A 21,861-nucleotide genomic window follows, 5' to 3' on the forward strand; every position below is an offset into this window, starting at 1 on the left:
GGACGAGCCTCCCCTCCCCCGCCCGCCGCTGCCCGGGGACGGGGACAGGGACGGCCCGCTCCGCTCAGGATGAGAGGTGACAGCGTTGGCTTTCTCTGGCAGCCACCCATCCCCGGCCAGGGCCTGCCGGCTTGGGTGAGTAGGGGGGCTGGCGTGTCCAGGGGGTGCAGGGCGCCTGCGGCTTCTGCTGGGGAATTTTCTCCCCGTCCTTTGCATCCTGTCATTGTCCTGTGTCTCGTGTCTGGGATGTCTGCGTCCCAGAGCAGGGTTTCAAGCGGTCACGGCAGCTGGCTGTAGAGGTGAGCCGTCCTGATTCTGGACAGGCCCTGGGGTGCGTCCACCCGGGGTCGTTGCGGTCGGAATTCTCCGGTTCTCCCTAACGGTCCTTCCATCCTGCCCCTAACCGCGTCTAGACAGTGTTCTCCGGTTTGGGAAGAAGGACTCTGTTAGCACCGTGGAGCGCGTAAGGAGGAGGAAATATCAAAATCTGTCTGCCTTTCTTTCCTGCAGGCTGCGGAGTGAGTCAGAGCTGGGGGCAGCAGCGTGGGGCCCCGGGAAGGGAAGCAGGAGGCTGGCGTGGAATGAAAAACCTTCTACTTTTAGTCCATCTCGGGGCGGGGGGGAGGGGGCAGTTTGACAGGGAAAGAGAACACTGGTGTGAAGGGCGGGCAGGGTTGGCAAGGAATCGAGAAGAGCGACCTGTCTGGCACTTTTGAAGACCAGAAAGGAATAAGCGTAATTTTGAAAAAGGCGGGGTTTAAAAGGGTGAAGACTTGAGGTCGAGGTTCAGCTGTGTGATGGCAGGCAAGTCGGGCGACCTCTCTGGGCCCTTTCCCTTCATCTCCATGACGGAGATGCTGCTAGTCCCTGCCTTTCGGGGTTGTTGGAGGATTGATGAGAGAGGAGGCTGCTGCCTTGAGAGAGCAGAGCTCATGGCTGGATGAACAAAGGGGCTTATGCCTGAGCCGCTAAAAACGGGGCCTGATAAGCATCGTTCCCACGTCACGGGGTTGTAAGGAGGATGTGATCTATAAAACAGAGGAAGCACTTGGCTTATCTTGAGCCCTCACTCGTGGTAAGCCCTGGCCGGTAGCTCTTCTTGTCGAGACTGTGAAGGCAGCCAGCATAAAATAGGCGGTCAACAGAGGAGAACCCAAAAGCAAACAATAACAGCTGGGGAGTGAAAAATGAAGATGGCTTTTTTTTTTTAAGACATCTGGAATGTCAGGGGAGGGGAAAGATAGGGGACAATCTGATGGACGTGGGGGTTGAGGCTTGGGTTCCGAGGCTGATAACCAACTTTGTGACCTGCGGGACCCCAGCTTTGGGTTGCTGTGTGAGCTGGGGCTGGTTACATACCCGCTCTGTGCTTGGCGCCCACCACAGGGATGTAACGAGGATCAGCTCAGAAATGGGAAAATGCCTTAGGGTAACAAGAGTGAGAGGACTCAAGGACTCTCACTGGGGCTTAGGCTGGGCGTGTGTGCTGGGACCTGGGTTCGAATCCTGACTTTGCCTCTTACTGTCTGAGTGACTTCAGGCCGGTGACTTGGCCTCTCTGAGCTGGTTTCCTTATCGGTACAGCAGAGATAATCACTTTTGACCTTAAGGGCTGGCCTTGAGATTCTCCGAGTCAGGAAAGCCTCTGTGAACCTTGGTGCCTTTTCCGGACCCTTCGATCTGGAAGGAACTTCAGAGACGGCCTTGAGTGCCCTCTCCTTGCCCAGAGCTGAGAGGTGGGAGACTGGCCCAGGCTTGCCCGGTGAAGTCAGCAGAGGGCTATTGTCCAGACCGGGGGCTCCGGGCTCTCGGTCCTGCCCCCTCAACCTCTCTGTTTCCACCCAACACTGACTGAATTTTAAATTACCTTTTTTTCAGTGGTTGCTTCTCCATTTCTGATGCTTCTCATCCCCATGGACCCACAGCCGTAACCATGGTGACACGGGTCGTCGAGGTCAGCTCCATAGCGTCCTTGACGGGAGTGCCAGGCCTCGGGGACATCGCCAAGGAGGATGCCCTGACACGGACCTACTTCTGCCAGGCCGGGGACGCCCCGGGGGCCCCCTCGGCGCTGCTCCTGGACGGGAAGAGCGCCCTCCGCAGCCCGGCCCGCTCGCTCCCCCTGCCCAGACTCGCCCCCAAGCCCTTCTCCAGGGACAAGGCCCCCGACGTGAAGCCCCCCGTTGTTGCGTCCTTGCGGCCCGGCCTGGCCAGGCCGTCTCCTGCCTGTGGGGTCCCCCAGGACGTGGCTGCAAAGGCCACGAGCGAGAGGATGCCCGGCCTGCTGGGGCAGGAGGTGGGCGGCGGCGAGGGCCTGCGGAGGAGCTCGTCTCTGTTCAACAAGCCCACGTTTCTGCGGCCCAGCCCCAGCGCCACGGTTCTCTTGGAAACCACCCAAGCCGGGCCCTCTCTGGGCCCAGGCGGCAGGGACGGGGCTCCGGAGGCCAACACGAGAGTGTCCCAGGAGGCTCCGTCGGGTCCGCGGCCTGAAGTGGCCGCCAAGCCCGCCCTGCCCTCCCGGAAGCCTGGGGGGGCCCTTCCCCGGCCTGCCTCCCTGTCACAGGACACAAGGCCGGCTGCCACCCAAGAGGAGCCGGGCCCCCCCGAGGCTCTCCCGAAGGCCAGCCGAGTGGAGGCCACGGGGGGCCCTGCCCCGGAGCCCAGGCCTCGCCTGAGGAGAAGGCCGGTGTCGGCCATTTTCATCGACTCCCTTCAGCCTCAGCAGCCAGGCCCGGGGGGAGCAGCTGCGGGGGGCAAGGCGCCCCCCACCCCTCCTGAGAAGTCCTGGGTGAGGAAGCCCAGGCCCCTGTCCGTGGACCTCACCGCCCGCTTCGAGAGCAGAGAGGCCTTGCTGAGGAAGGCGGCCGCCGAGGTCACCGCGGGTCCCGGCGCCCAGCGTCGTGGGCCGGAGGGGTCTGACTCCGAGCCCAGAGTGGATGAGAAGTGTTTGCTCAAAGCAGAGGCGCCCCTTCTTGACCCGGATTCGCACTTCCTGGAGGTGGCCAAGAAGATCCAGGAACGGAAGGAGAAGATGCTGTTTAAGCAGGTGGAGATGGGCAGCCTCGGTCCCCACAGGGGCACGGCCAAGGTCACCCCCACAGAGGACCAGAATCTTGGGGAAGGGAGAGCCAAGCTGGACGGGGACTTGGAGAAGGCTCCCAAGTCCCCTTCCTCCAGGCCGGGGAAAGGCCCAGAATTTGCTGCCGGGGAGGTCCTGGCGCCGGCAGAGTGGACCTCCAGGGGCAGCGTCAGGAAGCGCATCAGCCTGTTCGGGGAGGAGAGCGCCACGGCCTTGGCAGCGGGGTCTGAGCCCCCACGGGCCACTCCTGAGTCCCCATCCACCACCCCAGAGCCGGAGAAAGCAGGTGTGAGTGTCCAGGAACGGATCAAGGGCTGGACGGCCGAGGGCTCCGAGGCCAAGCTGGAGATCAGGAGGAGGGCGTTCCAGGCCCGGCCTCTGTCGGCGGATTTGACCAAACTGTAAGTGGGGACATCCCACGGGCGTCACCCAGCCCCCAAGCTGCCTCGTGTCCCCCCACCGGAGACCCCACAGGGAAGGAAACCACAGGGAGCCAGGCTCCATGCTGGGCACCTGCCACCCCCTCTCTGGGTTTGCCCGCAGCCCCGAGAGCCAGTGGCCTCAGCTTCTGTTTCTCCGATGAGGAAGCTGAGGAGTAGAGAAGTAACACAGCTCCCCTACGGGTACCTTGTGTGCCAGCCGCAGAGCTGGGATCTTGCTTTCCTCGTCCCTTCTCAGCTTTGCACGTTACAGGGGGAGGTTACGTGCCCATTTTGCAGAGGCGGGTGGGCAAGGTGAAGTACCACAAGGAAGTTGGGAGCCCAGTGTCCTTCCAGCTCTGCCTGTCTCCACAGCTGAGCTTTCATTTCCTGAAGACTGAGGATGCTGCATAGACAGCCTAAACGCCCCTCAGCGGCCCGCAAAATAAAATCAGATGGGTCTTGAGCCTCGGTTCCTTCATCTCCAAAATGGAAATGATGCTGAGACCTTCCTTAAAGGATGAAGGCAGAGAGCTAGAGAGCTGATGTTGGGTTCGCAGTGCCCATGGGAGCCCTCCCTGCCTCGTAGCTCCAGATGATGTTATTAATCCCGTTAGTTCATGTGATTTTCTAAGCTTGCCGGATCTCTGACGTCTCTTGCTCCTTTTTTGTCCAACAAGTGGCTGCTCAGCTACCACAGGGAGATGCCACTGGGCGTGTCCACCAGCTCATTAATGACACGCATGCCACTGACACGCTTTGTCTGAAATGGAGCTTCCAGGGGGTGGGACCTCTGGGCAGCCTGCCCTCCTGGCCCTGGGAACCGGGGCGGCCAGCCCAGCCAGAGTTAGCACAGTGGCTCTCAGCGTTCAGAATCACCTGGAAAAATACCGATGCCTGGGCCCCACCTGGAGAGATCCTGATTCAGTTGGTATGGGCACGGCTCACCTTTTGATAGTTTTTAAAAGTTGTCCCAGTGATTCTCATGTGCCGCCAGGCCTGAGAAGCCCTGAGTTCAGACAACAGAGAAGGAGGCCCCGCTGCTGCCAGCGACCTCACACGCCTCCTCTCGCTGCATCCTCCTGCTGCCTCGAATGCTTCCCATCTGACGGACGGGGAAACTGAGGCTCCGAGTTTAGAAACAGCTCGTGCATGGCCTCACGCCCCCTGGGAGGCAGACCCTGGGCTGCTGGGTCAAGTTTAATCGGTCTAATTCCTCTCCCCTCCCTTTGCTCTGCAGCCCCAGCCCTGAACTGACCTTTAGGCATCTCCTCTAGAGAACCCTTCAGAGATGGTGACATTCTAGCCCCAGAACTCCCCTTTCTCCCTCTTTCCCTTCACAAGTGGGGAAACAGGCCCAGAAAGCGACAGTGACTTGGCCAAGGTCCCCTGGAGAAGCAGAGACAGGCCAGCGCCCCCCACATTCCATGACAGCCCGCTGCCCCCGAGTCCCGTGGTCCGCAGTGGGCTGCTGTTGTGCCCGGGGTTGCTAACAACAACCATTAATGATCCCTTCTGGGGCATCTTCCCTGTTCCTTAAACACCCTCTTGTAGCTATTAGGGCCTTGGGTGACCTCTTATCTGCCCTACAAAAGACGGTGGGGAGGTGTTAATTATCCCCTTTTTATAGATGAAGAGACAGAGGCTCAGGTGGGGCCACAAGCCTGACCCAGGCTCTTGCACTGGGGAGGCGCTAGAGCTGGGACGAGCACCCAGTTCTCTTCACCCAAGCCTGGGGCTCCTGCCACCCCGGCGATGCTGTGTTTAAGGTAGGCTGTCCCCGCCGGGCCCTGCTCCGTTTCGCCACCCGAAAGGAAGTGTCTTTTCTCAAAGCAAATCAGACAGCGTTGCTTTGATGATGTCAATGCTGACTTCACCCCTTGGCTCCTGAGCGAGTGACCGGGCTGGGCTGGAGGGAGTCACAAATTCTGGCCCCATGAGAGTCACTTGGACCTCTCTCCCAGGTTTTCGAGTCCCGCTGCGAGCACTGAAGTCAGATCCGAACAGTGTGCCGAGCCAGGTGGCGAGCTCTCGAAGGAACGCGGAGAGAAGGTGAGGGGCCGCTGGGTTCGCGCATCTTCTTTTCCACTGGGTGCTTGTTCTGAATGCAGAAAGAGCTGGCCTGATCTTCAAGGCCGGGGAAGAACCAGAAACCTGTCGTGAACCACGAGACATTTCTTCCTTTGATGCTGGGACTTTTAACGTCCCTTCTGGCATGATGGGTGGTGATTCCCTGTTCCTCAGGTTAAATGCTGTTTGCAAATGTAATCGTCGGGTATTTATTTTTTTCTCTGCAGTTGGGAGGGGGGGGCGTGGCTTTCCTATCAAGGAATGCCTGCTTTGTTAAGAAATGAATAAAGAATAAGAAAATGTTCATAGAAACCCCCTCAATTTCCCTCATTATGGTCCCTGCTCCCTTCCCCACCCTGACTCGTCGCCCAGCAGCAGCAGAAGGTCAACAATTATATTGCTTAAAAAGTGTTTTTATTGAGTCTGTTTAATAAAACAAAAAAGCTCATGAAATGACTTCTAGGTATAACTGGTTTGTGGTTCATGCTTTCTGCAGAGTTCTAATTTTTTTAAAAAACAGCTTTATTGAGGTCTAATTGACATATAGTAAACTGCACATATTTAAAGTGTGCAGGCTGGTGAGTTGGACACACGTGCACATCTGGAACACTGTCATCCTGGTCACATACTGAACATCTCTGGTCACATAGTTTCTTGTTTGTAATCCCTCCCCCCCAGGCAACCACTCATCTGCTTTCTGTTACTATAGATTAGTTTGCTTTTCTAGATTTTTATAGAAATGGAACCAGTGCTTTCTTTTTTTTTTTTTTTTGGTCTGGCTTCTTTCGCTCAGATTTTTTGCCTTTTTTTTTTTTGGTGAGGAAGATTGGCCCTGAGCTAACATCTGTGCCAATCTTCCTCTGTGTTATGTGGGACACCATGATACCATGGCCTGATGAGTGCTAGGTGTACGCCCAGGATCCGAACCTGTGAACCCTGGGGGCCGCTGAAGCAGAGTGCGCAAAACTTAACCACTATGCCACCAGGCCGGCCCCAAGAATAATTATTCTGAGATTCATCATGTTGTAGCGTGTATTGATAATTCATTCCTTTTTATTGTCGAGAAGTATTCCATTGTGTGGGTAGAGCACAGTTTGTCCCTCCGCTCACCTTTGATGGACATTTGGGTTTTTTCCAGTTTGGGGCCATCGCAAATAAACATGCTGTGAACATCCGTGAGCGGGGCTTTCTAGGAACATCTGTTTTCTTTTCTCTTGGGTGAATACCTAGGAGCGGAATGACTCCATCGGACGGTGGGTGTGGGTTTTACTTTTTAAGAAACTTACGCAGTTTTAAACCCCAGAGCATGGTTTCAGAGCCACTTGTCCCCAGCCCTTCGTAAATCCCCAGCAAAGGTGAGCTGGCTCTGAGCGCCAGGGCCCCACGCCTGGGGTCAGTGGCTTAGCCTGCTTTTGGTCCTAGGGTCTTCTGAATCATTTCTTTGAAAATGGCTGGGAGAGGGTCCAATTTAAGGAAAGCCCCTCACATTCGCTTTAAAATACTGTAGTGGGAACAACAGTGGGAGCAGAAGGAGCTGCGTGAAGCCAGGGGGCAGAACGTTGACTGTTAGCGAATCTGGGGGTGGAAGTCGAGGCGAATTTATTATTTCATCTGTAATTTTCTATATGTTTGAAGACGTACAAAGGATGAAAAGCTAATCCTTGCTTTAAGTATAATGAGAGTTCGTCTCTATAAATAGAGTTTTCTTCTAGTGATTTTTTTTTTGTGTAAAATACGTATAACAAAATATACCATGTTAACTACTTTTTAAGAATAATAAATGTTTTGTTTTGGTTTTTTTTGAGGAAGATTAGCCCTGAGCTAACTGCTGCCAATTCTCCTCTTTTTGCTGAGGAAGGCTGGCCCTGAGCTAACATCCATGCCCATCTTCCTCTACTTTATATGTGGGATGCCTGCCACAGCATGGCGTGCCAAGCGGTGCCATGTCTGCACCCGGGATCCAAACCGGTGAACCCTGGGCCGCCGAAGTGGAACGTGCGCACTTAACCGCTGCGCCACCGGGCCGGCCCCAATAAATGTATTTTTTAAATTTAAAAAATGAATTGTGTATATACACACACACATAAAAATACACACACACAATAATACAAGGAGAAAGTTCTGGAAAGTTCTTCCAGAATACACTCCCCACTGATAACAGTTGCTGTCCGGGAAGGGGATGGTATTTGAATATCTGAATGAGGGGACCAAAGGACGTGAGTTTTGTCTGTATTGTTTAGGTTCCTTTCCAATGAGAATGGATTCACGTATTATTTATGCAAAGTTTATGTAATAAAATATAAATGAAATTTTAAAATCAATATGTTTAAAAAATTCTTCAATGGCCTTCCATCATCTAGAGTAGAGCTTAGCAAACTGCAGCCCTGCCAGGATTATAACTATTTTGAAGTGAAAAATTCAGCGGCATTAAGTATATTCCCAGCGTTGCGCCCCCGTCACCACTGTCTGGTTCCAGAACCGTTCATCACCCCAGACAGAACCCCCCCCAGTCACTGCCCGTCCTCCACCTCTGGTCCCTGCAACTATGAATCTGCTTTCTGTCTCCATAACTTGCCTATTCTGGATAGTCCATATAAATGGAATCATGAAACACGTCACCTTTTGTGTCTGGCTTCTTTCCCTTGGTATGATGGTTTTGCGGTCCGTCCGTGTTGTAGCGTGTGTCAGTGCTTCGTTCCTCCTTATGGCCGGGTAATATCCGTTGTGTGGATGGACCCCATTGTGTTTATCCATTCGTCAGCTGATGGACTTGTGGGTTGTTTCCACCTTTTGTCTGTTGTGAATAGAGCTACTATGAACATTCGTGTATGAGTTTTTACTTGTATTCCTGGGTATATACCCAGGAATGGAGTTGGTAGGTCTTATGGTTAATTCTGTGTTTAATTGCTTTTTTTTTTTTTGAGGAAGATTAGCCCTGAGCTGCTAACATATGCCACCAATCCTCCTCTCCTTTTTTTTTTTTTTTTTTTTTTTTTTTGCTGAGGAAGACTGGCCCTGAGCTAATCTCCATGCCCATCTTCCTCTACTTTATACATGGGATGCCTGTCACAGCATGGTGTGCCAAGTGGTGCCACGTCTGCACCTGGGATCCAAGCCGGTGAACCCTAGGCCTCCAAAGCGGAACATGTCCACTTAACCGCTGTGCCACCTGCCTGGCCCCTATGTTTAACTTCTTGAAGTAGATGTGTGTCTAACAGAAAGAAACATTCTTGAAAAGTTACCAAGTAATACACGCATATTATAAGCATGGAACAGAACTGAAGTGTATACGATTAAAAGACGCTGTCGTCACCTCACGCCTTCTTCCCCCCTCACTCCCCACCTCTCGTACTCACAGTGCGATTTCTATCTTTCTCCACCGTTTACCTACCTATACACACACACACACACACACACACACACACGATTTTTTAAGACGGTATTGTATTGTAAATACACTGTTCTGCAGTCTGCTTTTCTCCCAACAACACAGCAATATTCTGTGTGTTCCTAGGTGTTGCGACACAAGGACCCACCGCCTTCTGTGGGTCCAGGTGCCTGGGTGATATCCCGCCGTTTGGATTTATCAGAGCGTACTTGGCCAGTGCCCTTCAGATGGGCACGCAGGGTGTTTCTGTGGCCGTGTGCTTTCACAGGCAGCGCTGTCTGAACGTTCTTGTTCACGTCGACTTGTGCACGTGGGCAAAGAGAGAGTCCTGGGAGGAAGTTGGCCAGATGGAAGGAAATGAGTATTTTATTTATTTTTTTTATTTTTTGCTGAGGAAGACTGGCCCTGAGCTACCATCTGTTGCCAATTCTCCTCTTTTTGCTTGAGGAAGATTGTCGCTGAGCTAACAGCTGTGCCAGTCTTCCTCCATTTTGTACGTGGATGCTTCCACAGCATGGCTTGATGAGCAGCGCTAGGTCCATGCCTGGGATCCGAACCTGCAAACCCCAGGCCACCAAAGCGGAGCATATGAACTTAACCACTGTGCCCCCGGGCCAGGCCCAGAAATGGGTATTTTACAATCTTGACAGGTATACTGAATTGCCAGAAGTCATAGCATTTCTGTTCCCTCCCGCAGTCTCCTAGGGTGTCCATTGCCCCCATTCTCACCCACGCCGGGTGTGTTCAGTCTTTACATTTCTCTGGTATCTCACTGTTGTGGTTTTAAAAGCAGCCATTTCAGTCGCTCAACTCTTCCTTTCCCTTTTGAGTCCTTTAACTAAAGTGGGATTATTTCTTCTTTTTTTCAGCACAAGGAAGGGCCTGGTTCGGACAGACCCTCGGTCCTGAGAAGCCCCCGGAAGCCCGGGACGCCACGGGAGGGGTCCAGGCAGACGGAGCAGAAAGACAGCTCCAACCACGTGCCCGACGACTGTCGAGGGGGACGCTTGGTAGGGCCCCGGAGCTCCTCTGACAGCACTCCGGAGGACGATGGAAGCTTCCAGACGGTGTGGGCCACCGTGTTTGAGCATCATGTGGAGAGGCACACGGTGGCCAACCAGTCAGGACGCTGTCCCGTGGCCACGCCCTTTGGTGACGTGCCCGATGCCCGCGGCTCGGGGCTCAGACCCAGGCCTGAGAGAGGCTCGTGGCTGGGGACAGACCCGCCTGAAAAGACAAACCTCAAGAAGGATAACTCCAGGCAGTTTGACAGTCCCGACATGGAGAAGCTGGGACAGACCGCCCTCTCCAATGGGGAGCCTAAACCGTGTCACATGGTGCTCCCGGAAAAATACCCTTTGGGTGAAAACCGCTATGAGATCCCCTTCCGGAGGCGCTCAGAAAACCCGCCTGCCTCCCAGAGAGTGGAGCCCAAGTATGACATTGTGCACACAGTGGGGGCACATGCGCACAGTGAGGCCATCTCCACGGCGCCCGAGGGAAAAGCCGTGACGCTCCGAAGTGGCAGGTCTCGGCTCTCGCTGACGGGGAGGCAGCTGTCCCCTGAGGTGGCCCCCGCCGACCCAGAGTGCAGGCTGGATGGGCAAGCTGGGTCCGTCCACAGGGCCAGTTTGATCTGGGAAGCTCGAGGGGCACATGAGGTTGGTGGGTCCAGGCCTGACTTCCGGGAGCCAAAGGACACGTTTGGGGGCAATTGCCTGTCGCCCAAGTGGACATGGGGGCTGAGCATGAACTGGCATAAAGCCACGGTGGTGGTCAGTGGAGAGAAAGGCTCAGAAGTGAGCCCCGAGGTCACCAGTCAGTACCCGGCCAGGCCCTGCGGCCCCGAGGCCACCTCTGGGAGGGCCGTCCAGGCTGCCGTCTGGGAGGCCCAGCACCAGGGCCCCGAAGGAGCTGGAAACAAGCCGGGAGGTTGCATTGCAGCAGGAGAAAGGGGTACCCCCCGGGGATGGCCTCTGGACGCTCCTTCCAGGGTGAAGGACGAGCCCTCTGACTTCCGAGTACGGCCACATCCAGATGTCCAGAAAGGGCCCCCCGTGGTGGCAGCCAGTGAGGGCGAACCGAGGCCAGCGGCCCCGGCGCCAGAGCCCGAAGCCAGGATGCGGAAGGCGGGGGCCACGGACCAGAGATTCGAGCGGTGGAGGCGGAGGACTCTGCCCCCCGACGTGAAGTTTGATGAATTCAGCTTCCTCGCCCCAGAACACTCTCAGAAGGTGGAGCAGAGATGCACAGATTATTTGAGCCCCTCCGCTGGTGCCTTAAGAAAACCCCAGCTCTCTCACAATAAGACTGAGTCCCGGGAGGGGGGCCCAGGCGTTTCACAGGACCGGCCTCTCTTGGCCGTGAAGCAGGGGTCACCGGTGGAACCCAAGGCCACGTTTTTTGCAGTCACCTATCAGATTCCTGATACTCAAAAAGCAAAGAGTGTTGTTAAGCCAGGGCCTGAATACTTGACGGAACATTCTAGAAAAATAACTCCGCCTCCATCACCGCACCCTTTAACGTTGACTTTGGGTTCTCTTGACCACGAAGAGCCACTGGAGACGGCCGCTGTTAAAAACTGGGGTAAGGGCAGAGAGCGTGACAACGCGGGCTTTTCAAAAACCCTGAAGCCAACAGACCATCCGTTGTCTCTTGGGGACAGGATTCTGGATTCTTCTAGTGAAAGGATCATCGGTGCTGATGCTTTACGGATTTATCGGGGACCAGAAAATGGCACTGGTGTTCAGAACGACTGGAAGGGCAACAAGAACGAGACGTCCACCAGTATTGCTCCCAAAACGACCCCCGCTTTCAAAAGTCGTCCGAAGGCCGGCGACCTCCTGGTCAGAAGGAAGACCGAGGTGATCAGCGAGACGTTTCCAGGTAAAATCAAAGACGGCTACAGGTCAAGTGTTCTCGACATTGACGCCCTGATGGCAGAGTACAAGAAGCCAGGGGCTCAGGGGTCCATGGAGGGTCCGTCCAGCAGCTCGTCTCTGGAGAGGCCGGGCCAGCAAGGCGTGGGGGACCCGAGAAGATGGAGCCTGAGGGAGGGGCCCAGAGCCGAGGGTCTCCGCAAACACGCTGGTTCTGCCGAAACAAACCACATTTCCGCTCCTGGCTCTGGCGAGCAGCCGGCAGAGACCCCAGGGCCAGCCACGAACCCCAAATTCAGCCCCCCTCTCTGGGCTCTGCCGCAGTCAGCTCCTTCTGAAAAATCTCCAGGAGCCTCTTCTGGCCCAGGGGGTCCCAGGAAGAAAGTCTCAGGAATCGCTGAGGATGAAAAAAAGGCTTTTGCAAATAAGTCTCACGGGGCGAAGGGTCAGAATTTCCCGGCCGAGGCAAAGCCCGCGGCCTGGGTGGAGCCGGGCAGTGGCGCCACCGTGTCGCCCAGATCATTCCCCGCCGACCAGAAGAAAGAGACCCCGAGGAAAGCCATCGGGAGGGGAGAGGAGGGCAGTGTTGCCCAGTGGGGTGACCACCCCCCAGACTGTGGAAGGTTACCACCGGACATCAAGAGGGCCTGTTCGGAGAAGGGCCCCCCTGTCAGAGTCCGGGAGGGCCTGTCCATCATGCAGGAAGCCAGAGAGAGGAGGTGGGAGCAGCCCAAAGGGAGGGCCAGCCTCCTGGAGGAGAGTTCAGAGGCCAAGGAGACTCAAGTGGGGCCCCGTCAGCGGGAGTCGGGGACTCGAGACAGTCAAAAGGTGAGTATGAAGGGCGTTTCAGTTTTGTCAAACGTTGGTTGGACATGTAAGCTGGCGGTCTCAAACTCAGAACCTATCGGAATGGAAATGAGTGGAGTCAGGCTGGGGGCAAGACCCTAGGGAGTGGTGGGGATTGTGGCAAATGGTGAGCTCATGCCTCATGGAAAGGGAGCAACTGCTGCTCAGGTCTGGCTGGTTCTTGACAAGTGAGATTGGGGGTCCTGAGATGGCAGACCTGATTTATCAAGAGAATCTGGGAGATCCAGATTTTTATGTGTGTTCCCCCCATTATGAAATGAGGAAACGTCTTAAAAAATGCTGTGTAGTCCAAACAGAACTTGTCGTCTGGGTCTCTGCAGGCCCGTGGGCCACCACTTTGAAATGATGACAGTGATGGGGAACATTATTGAGCGCCTGCTGTATTCCAGCGTGTCATGTCTAGTTCATTACTGTGTCCTCGGTGTCTAGCATCACGCTTGACATATTGGGAACTTTCACAGAATGTTTGTTGACTGAATGAATGAGTGATCTTCTATGAGCCTCATGACAACCCCGCAGAAGAGGGATGGTCAGGGTTTGGGTTTCCACAGAAGCAGACCCCCTGTGTGGGGAGTCGTTTTAGGAGGTGATCTCTGGAAGAACTGGTAGGGGGTGGGGAGGTGACAAAGTGCACCGGAGGCGCGTTCTCCCTGGAGACCTCTGGGAAGCAGCCTAGATCCCCTCTGAGTTGTCCTGTCCAAGGGCCAAGGAACCCGGAGTATCTGTCTTCCAGTTTCCTTTCTGTCCTTGCCTGCGGCTATATCTGGGGCCATTAACATTTAGACTTCTCTAACCTGGCTGGTGCCACGCTCAGTGGGGGACAGAGAAGTCCTCACACAGCAGGACGCTGTTGCCATTGGCGCTCCCTGAGCGTCGGGCAGGGTGCCCACAACGTCTGCTGTGGGTACAATCATCTCGTAAACGGATGGAAAAAATGGAGGCTCAGAGAGGTTAAGTAACTTATCCCAGGTCACACAGCACCAAGTGGCCAAGCTAGTGTTTGCACTCAGGTCTGGCCTGATACCCAAGCTTTCAAGCGGGCCACTTGGTGGCCGATGAGGAACCATGAAGGTGGGGAAGAAATCTGAGGCATGGAGCCCACCCCGGGGAGCCTTTGATCTCTGTGGCGAGATAGGACACGGTGATGCACGGCCAGGAAATGATACGGTGCAGAGGGAGGGGCTGGAGAAGAGGCCTGGGAAGGCATCCTAGAGGAGGCGCTGGCCTGAGCCCACCTTTGAAGGATGGATATGAATTTGGACGGACCGATGAGGGGAGCGGAGGGGAGGGCACAGCATGCACAGAGGTGGGAAAGGAAGGGCGTGCTCGGGGGGCAGTGTGGGAACTGACTGAGTGCCTCCACCCCATCCAGCCTAGAAAGGGACGCGGTGGAAATTAAGCAGGATGACACCAGTTGGGATCATGAATGAAGGTTTGCCCGGGGTTACGGTGGTGGGTGGTGGGGTCGGGCTTTGAACCCACGACTTCTCAGGGAACCCAGGATCCCGAGCTGCCACGTTCGAATCTCTGCTCCGCCCTTACCAGCTGTGTGCCTCAGTTTCTCTGAGCCTCAGTTTCTCCCTGGCATGAACGAGGATTCCTGCCTGGAAGCACAGTTACTGGGCTGATGGAGACGCAGCGCCCCATGGGGGCCGGGCACCGGGGGTGGTGGCGAGCGCAGGCTGCCCGCGGGCTCTGCAGATGCCCGGCCGTTATTGTGGGAATGGGGGAGAGGGGCAGAGGCCGCGGAAATGTGACACTCGGTCTGTCTGCCAGCACCTCGCTCCCGGGGCCCGCAAGCAGCGGGAGAGTGGGGCGTGGGGAGGGCCCCCAGCCCAGCCTTGGACGCCCGCCCGGGGCACAGGCCCCAGGAGTGCTCATTGTCAGGGGATCCGTTTTCTCGCCAAGGACTTGGGAGGCCATGGGGCAGCCCCTTGTTTTCCCCCCTCACCTGCCCAAAGATCTTTGCTTCTTGGTCTTGAAAATAAATACATAAAAGCAGCACAAAGTCCAAAAAGTTGGTTGTTGTAAATTCACGCCTTCCAAGAGCATATAATGGGTACTTTAAAAGTTCCCCAGTTGCAGCCACTGTTTCTGATGTCCTTGGAGCTCTTCTGCACGGCAGAGTTGCTTATCGGTCACGTATATATTTATTTCTAATTGCTCTATTTTCCTGATTACAAAAGTAGTGAGGGCTTGTGTAAAATTTAAAATAGTATAGAAACGTGGTTGAGAAAGAAAATCTCCCCCAGATGATGAGTGATGGGTCCGGGGCACAAACTGGGGCACACCCCTCCAGGCCTGTTAGTGGTTCTCAGCCGTGGGCAGTCTTGCCCCTAGGGCACCTTTGGGAAAGTTTGAGCCATTTTTTTGCTGTCACAGTTGGAGAAGAGTTTGCTCCTGCCGTCTAGTGGGTAGAAGTCAGGGATGCTGCTCAGCATCCCCCGTGCACAGAATCATCCTGCCCCAAAGGGACGTAGTTCCAAGGCCAAAAAACGCTAGTCCAGATACAGATATAGGCAACACATACCATTTTATGGAAACATAACAACATTTTACAGAAAATCTTACAACTTGCTTTTTTTTTTTTTGCGCTGAGGAAGATTGGCCCTGAGCTAACATCTGTGCCAGTCTTCCTCTATTTTGTATGTGGGACGCTGCCACAGCATGGCTACCAATGAGTGGTGTAGGTCCGTGCCCGGGAACTGAACCCTTGAACCCAGACCACTGAAGCGGAGCACACCAAACTTAACCACTATGCCACGGGGCCAGCCCCGCAGCTTGCCTTCTTTTTACTTAACAGTATAGGTGCATACATGATCACCTTAGTATTTTTAATGGCTACAAAGTATTTTATGGTATCACTGAGTCAAACTCTTGCCCAGACTCGCACTGATGGACGTTTGTGTTGGTTTGGGTTTTTGTGTTAGAAACAGGACTCAGGGAGCATCTCGATGGGCGTCTTCACTCCTTTGGGTGAGGACTCCCTGATTCACAGCCACTTATGCGCGTGGACCCCGCGTGGCTGTGATTGTAGTTAAAGCGACCCCTCCCTCCCCTCTCTCTCTCTGTTTCTCTCCCCCTCTCTTGCTTTCTCTTTCTTTTTCACTTAACATTCATCGAAACTTTGTCCCACGCCCAATCCTTGTACTTCCTTTAATCCAATTATTTATTTTCATTTCAAAAGAAAGAATATGTTCACAAGGCTCCAAAAATACATAAAGTTCGGAATAAAACCTCCCCCACCCCTCTCATTTGCCAGCCTCACCGTCCTCGCCGCTCAGGAATCACTTATACTCTTTTTTGTCTGAATCCTTTTAGAGTTTCTTTCTGAAAATACAAGCAAATGTGAATACATAGTCTTGTTTTTGCCTCCTCTTTCCATAAGAGAGCGCGTTCTGTACGAGTGGTTGAAACTTTGGTTGCTGGCGGAGTAACGCAGGGAACCCTAAAGGATGGCAATGCGGGGGCCTCACCCCGGGCAGTTAGGCTGGAATCTCGGGGTGGGGTCTGCCTCGTTAGCTTTAAAAGCTCCCCTGGGGGTTCTCGGGTTGAGGGTCTCTGCCGAACCCACAGATCTGCCACGTGCCTTGTTTCCTTATAGTGGATTCAGCCCCAGAGAGCATCTTCCTTCCTTTTAACAGTAGGGATGAATGGTATTTCCGATCCTTCGGTATTTACAAACCACTTAGTTGTCATTCTGCGCATGCGCAGGTGCATCCGTGGGTCCCGAAAAGCAGTTGCCTACGGGCCGAAGGTGGTTGTAATTCTGCAGGATTGCGTCACAGGGCCCTGCAGCGGGGCTGTACCTGTTTGCATCCTCACCTGCAAGGGCGACGGCCCGTTCCCCATCGGCCTTGCCAGCTAGGTGTGTTGTTGGACTTCTGGGCCTGGCCCCTGCTCGGTGCCCCTCGCCTTGCCCCGTGCGTGAGGCCATTTGTATTTCCTTCCCGGAACCGCTCCCTTATGTGCCGCCGGCTCTTTTTTGGAAGGTCGGCCCTTTTCGTGTTGAGTTCTCAGAGTTCTTTATCAGGAAGATGGACCCTCTGTACTTTCAAGATCTGATTTCTCCCAGGAAACTGCCCTGGACTGCAAACTGGGCAGACCTGGGATCAGGCCCTAGCTTTGTGACTTACTAGCTGTGTGACTCTGGACACCTTGCCAGACCTCTCTGAGCCTCAGTTTCCTCATCTGTGAAATGGGAATCCTGTGTGCTTCACAGACTTATTGGAGATTTATCATGAAATAACAGATGGTCAAGACCCTGGTCTGGGGCCTGATGCAAAGGAGGTTTGAGGAAATCAGATGCCCTTGGGGGTTGACCTTCATCCCTCCATTCATTGACTACACTGATAAATGGACTAACCCCGTCTGGGCCCTGTTCTAGGCAGCGGGGCTGCTGGGAGGGCCCAGCCCACTTATCAGGCCGTGCAGATCAATACGACAGTCACTAGCCGAGTGTGGTTTTTTAAAATTTGCATTAGTTAAAATTAAACAAGATTAGATATTCACGCCCTCAGGAGCACTGGCCACATTCAGGTGCTCAAGAACCACAGGTGGCCATGGCGACTGTATTGGACAGCCCAGACAGAGAGCATCTCTGTCATCACAGAACGTTCTAGAGGACAGCACCAATCTGGAGGCAGAGAGACCTCATGTGAGTGAGTGGGATCATTTAGAGATTGGCGAGTCCTGGGGAGACAGAAAACCAAGAGGGTGACGGAAGTTACTCGAAGCGGGTGGGGGGGGCGTCTTATGGGAAGGGCCTGAATGTTGCCATCTGAGTGATGGAGGGACCCAGCCAGGCCCACATCTGTGGGGAGGACACAGGAGCAGAAAGGGAAGATGCCCCAGGCTGGGAGGAGCTGGTCCTGTGGAGGCTAGAGGGACCCCAGTGGGCACAGGGGGTGCTGGCTGCAGCTGCGATGGAGAGGTGGGCGGGGCCCGGAACATAAGGGGGCCAGCGAAGGCTTCTGGGCACGGCTGCCTCGCCCTGAGTGCTAGGGAGACCCCGGCTGCTCTGAGCGGGGCACGGTGGAGGACGGAGGCCAGCGAGGGCCCACCATGGTCCTCAGACAAGAGGTGACAGGGCTTACACTGGGCTGGTGAGCATGGGGGGGTTCATAGCATTTTTTTTTTTTGGTAACAGCTTTATTGAGATAGAATTCATGTCCCATACAGTTGACCCATTGAAAGTGTACAATTCGATGGCTTTTAGTGTATTCACAGAGTTGTGCAGCCATCATCACACTCGATTTTAGAATAACTTTATCACGCCCCAGAAAACCCTGTGCCCGTGGAGCACTCACTCTCCATTTCCCCAGTACTCTCCCATCCTGCGCAACCACTAATCTGCTTTCTGTCTCTGGATTCGCCTATTGTGGACATTTCATATCAGTGGAATCACAACACGTGGTCCTTTGTCACTGTTTTCTTTTTTTTTTTGAGGAAGATTAGCCCTGAGCTAACATCTGCCGCCAATCCTCCTCTTTTTTGCTGAGGAAGACTGGCCCTGAGCTAACATCATGCCCATCTTCCTCTACTTTATATGTGGGACGCTTACCACAGCATGGCTTGACAAGCGGTGCCATGTCCGCACCTGGGATCCAAACCGGTGAACCCCGGGCCGCCAAAGCGGAACGTGTGAACTTAACTGCTGCACCACCGGGCCGGCCCCATGACTGCCTTCTTTAACTTACCATGTTTTCAAGGTTCACCCGTGTTGTCACGTGTGTCAGAATTACATTCATGGACCAGTTTTTGTGTGGTCGAATGTTTTCATGCCTCTGGGGGGACGCCTAGGCGTGGCAGTGCTGGCGCAGACGGGAAGTCTAGCTTTCACCTTTAGGAACTGCCAGACTGTTTTCCGAAGTGACAGCACCCTTTTCCATTCCCACCGATGGTGTTAAGCCTTCTGATTCCGCTACGTCCTGGCGGTGGTCACCATCTGTCTTTCTGATGGCAGCCATCCTGTGGATGTGAAATGGTGCCTCCTTGTGGTTCTGATTTGCATTTCCTGTTGAACATCTTTTCAGGTACTTATTGGCCATTTGCATACCTTCTTTGGAGTAACGTCTATGCAGATCCTTTGTCCGTTTTTTCATTGGGTTATTCATGTTTTTATTATTGAGCTGTAATCATTCTTTATATGTTCCGGTTATAAGTCCCATATCAGACATAAAATTTGCAGAAATTTCCTCCCATTCGGTGGGCTGTCTTTTCCCTTTCTTAATGGTGCCCTTTGAGGCATGAAAGCTTTTCATTTTGATCAAGTCCAATTCGGTTTTCTTTTGTTGCTTGTGCTTTTAATGCCTTATCTAAGAAACCCTTGCCTCATCCACGGTCATGAAGATTTCCGCCTATATTTTCTTCTAAGAGTTTTCCAGCTTTAGCTCTGACCTTTAGGTCTCTGATCTATTTTGAGTCAATTTTGGTCTGTGATGTGAGGTTCGCAGCATGTTTCAAAGGCCGAGCGTCCGCCTGGTTGATAGGATGGAGAGGAGGAGGAGGATGAAGAGCCGCCTGAAGGTCACGGGCTGCCCAGCTGGGCAGTGGGCAAGGGGGAGGGGCACTCTTTTGGGGGGAGGAATCGAGAGGCCTGCTGTGGGCATTTGAAGTCTGAGTTGAGCCTGAGCTGTGCAGAGAGATGCTGAGTGGGAGGTGGCGTGGGATCCACAAGGCCGGAGCCCCGACATGGACAGACAGAGTCGGGAGTCGTCTGTGCACACGTGGGATTCATTAAAAGCTACGGGGCATCGTGAGAGATCCCCGAGGAGGTGATGTCATAGGAGAAGAGAAGGCTCTGGGCTGGCCCGGGGCGCACCTGCCTTCAGACATCCCTCTGAGACGCGGGGAGGCTGAGAAGGAACAGCCAGGGAGGTTGCAGGAGAACCAGAGGCATCAAAAAAAGAGGCTGTGGAGCAAAGGATCGGGAATCTAGCCCTGCTCGTGGCTCATGCTGTGGTTCTTAAGCAGATGCCTCCCCTCTCTGGGTCTTCGTTTCCTTGTCTGTGTGGGGAGAGTGTGAGGCGTGTAAAGTCCACATCCTGGAGTCCTGTATTTACCGGCCTGCGACTGCATCCCCTGTGTATAACTGAGTGGGAAAAAACGATGAGGTTCAGACCAGCATCTCTGGTTCCCTTCTATTCACGTACCGTTTCCCTATATAGGAATATATGTATTTCCCTACATATCCATGCACGTGTATTGGGATGCATGGAGAGATCTCTGAAATGAAGCCACCAAGAGCCTCGAGTGGCGGTAATGAGGCTGGGTGACTTACAGAGGGCTCCCCACATGTCAGGCACGGCGCGGGGGAGGGACCAGGGGAGCAAGCCAGGCCCTCAGGACCCGTACACGTCTGCCCCCTGCTGGCGGCACCGTGTCACACACTTTCCATGGGTTGGTCCTCATTTGGTTCTCCCATGAACCCAGAAGCTGAGTACTGTTATTATGGGTCTTTTCCCACATGGCCAAGGCTCAGAGAGGTCAAGGCACTCATCTGAGGTCACACAGTTATTTAAGTGGCCGAGGCTGGGCTGAACTCGGTCCTGATCCTATAAATTACCTCTCATCGCTGGGGTGGACCGCTGTGTGCAGGGGGAGGTTCCGGCCCTTTCATCTTCTTCTTTGTCCTTGCTGTTACAGAGTGGACTCTCTCAGTGCAACATCTTCTTCCTGTAAATGGGGAGGCCCCAGTCACCCCCTTTTCTTGGGTTCTGTGCCTCAGGTGCCGCCGCGGGACCAGGGAAGGGAGGAGGCCCTGCAGGACAATGAGCGGGCTCTGCAGCCGGTGTCCCCTGCGGCCTCGGGCCCCCAGAGAAGCCACAGCTTCTGCAACGACAAGAAGAGCGGGCCCTTCATGGTGAGTGATGCGCGGCCGGAGGGGAACTCGCAGGCCGTGCTGGTCGTCGGGCAGCCTTGGGAATGCGGCCGAGCTGAGAGGGAGGCTGGCCCAGGGGCCCAAGGGCCGAGGATGGGCAGGCGCCTCTCTGGAACCGGGTGCCGTCTGCCTGGCTGTGTGGTGGTTCGGGACGGGGAGGGCGTTTGGTGGCTCTGCCGGGGAGCCTTGCCTCCTCTCGGGTTCCCGGACCCCAGCTGCCCGACACCGAGCAGCGAAGAGCACGTGTCCCAGGGTCTGGAAGTCCTGGGTTCGAATCCCACTACCGCCTCCTCTCAGCCTCCTTGAGCCATTTACTTGGTTTCTCTGCACTCAAGTCTCTTCACCTGGAAAGCGGGATCAGGACTCCTCTTTCCTTCGCGCCCTTGGGAGGATGGAGTGAGATCATGCGTAGGGCCCAGCACATAGTGGTTTGGACAGTGGCCGAGAGTTGTGGGGACCCCAGGAGGGCGGGCACTGTTCAGCTGGAAGGGGCCGGATGGCCTAGTTCAAATCCCAGCTCTGCGTGCGCTCAGGCGTCTGGCCTCAGTTTCCTCGTCTGTAAATGGGGATAATGACAGTATCTACTTCTCAGGGCCGATGTGGGGCCCGGATGAGATGATGCAGGAAGTGCTTGGCCTGGTCCCGGGTCTACAGCAAACTCCTTAATAAGCGCCATCATCACCATTCTTATTATCATCCTTGTTTCCGAGTCTCCATTTGGCTGTCACGTAGTTGTGACTCGTTGGGACCAGCACTTCCTCTCAGCCTGTTTCCTCTCTTGTGGGAGGAGGTGGGTGAGTGAGGCACAGCCCCTCGGGGAAACCACCTTCCCTGGACCCTCAGTATCCCCAGGTGGGTTCCAGGACTGCGCCACTTCCGATTTTTTTTTTTTTTTTGGAATTTCTTTTTTGAACTTGAGTCCGTGATCCTTGGAGATCTGCTGAGTTCTGCACTTGCTCATGAAGTCCCTTCAGGGCTCCAGGCCCCACGTCGGGGCATCTGAGGTAGGTGTGTCTTTAACGAGGTGACACTGGTTCTATTCATGAATTCCTCTATGATCGCACACCCCCGTGCATTTCAGTGACCTTGGTGCCTCATCTCACGTCTTGGGGACACGGGATTCTGCACTGAGATCCTAGGTCCGTCCCTCTAGCTTGATGGCCACGGGCAAGAAAATTCACTCCCTGAACCTCGGTATCTTCTTCTGTAAAACAAACGAAGAAGACGCCCCTGGCAGGATTTGTGCTGGTACCTGGTGGGAGAGTGGCGACAGCAGA

At 54.5% G+C, this 21,861-nt stretch overlaps 1 protein-coding gene across 4 annotated transcripts in view; it reads left to right on the forward strand.

Moving 5' to 3' along the window:
• Positions 1-21,861, forward strand: part of KIAA1671 (KIAA1671 ortholog) — a 179,994-nt gene that overhangs the window by 52,025 nt on the left and 106,108 nt on the right. For 2 of the 4 annotated variants that reach the window (XM_014857864.3, XM_070516283.1), the window contains exons 2-5: positions 1,879-3,480; positions 5,463-5,550; positions 9,826-12,663; positions 20,432-20,566. In XM_014857864.3, the coding sequence (XP_014713350.2) occupies positions 1,934-3,480; positions 5,463-5,550; positions 9,826-12,663; positions 20,432-20,566 (4,608 nt within the window). In that variant the 5' untranslated portion in view covers positions 1,879-1,933. Of the gene's footprint in view, positions 1-338; positions 519-1,878; positions 3,481-5,462; positions 5,551-9,825; positions 12,664-20,431; positions 20,567-21,861 lie in introns of those variants that run through there. The other 2 variants (XM_070516284.1, XM_014857865.3) reach the window with 2 other exon arrangements.

This window comes from Equus asinus, chromosome 8 (genome assembly GCF_041296235.1).
Source record: "Equus asinus isolate D_3611 breed Donkey chromosome 8, EquAss-T2T_v2, whole genome shotgun sequence".
NCBI lineage: Eukaryota > Metazoa > Chordata > Mammalia > Perissodactyla > Equidae > Equus > Equus asinus.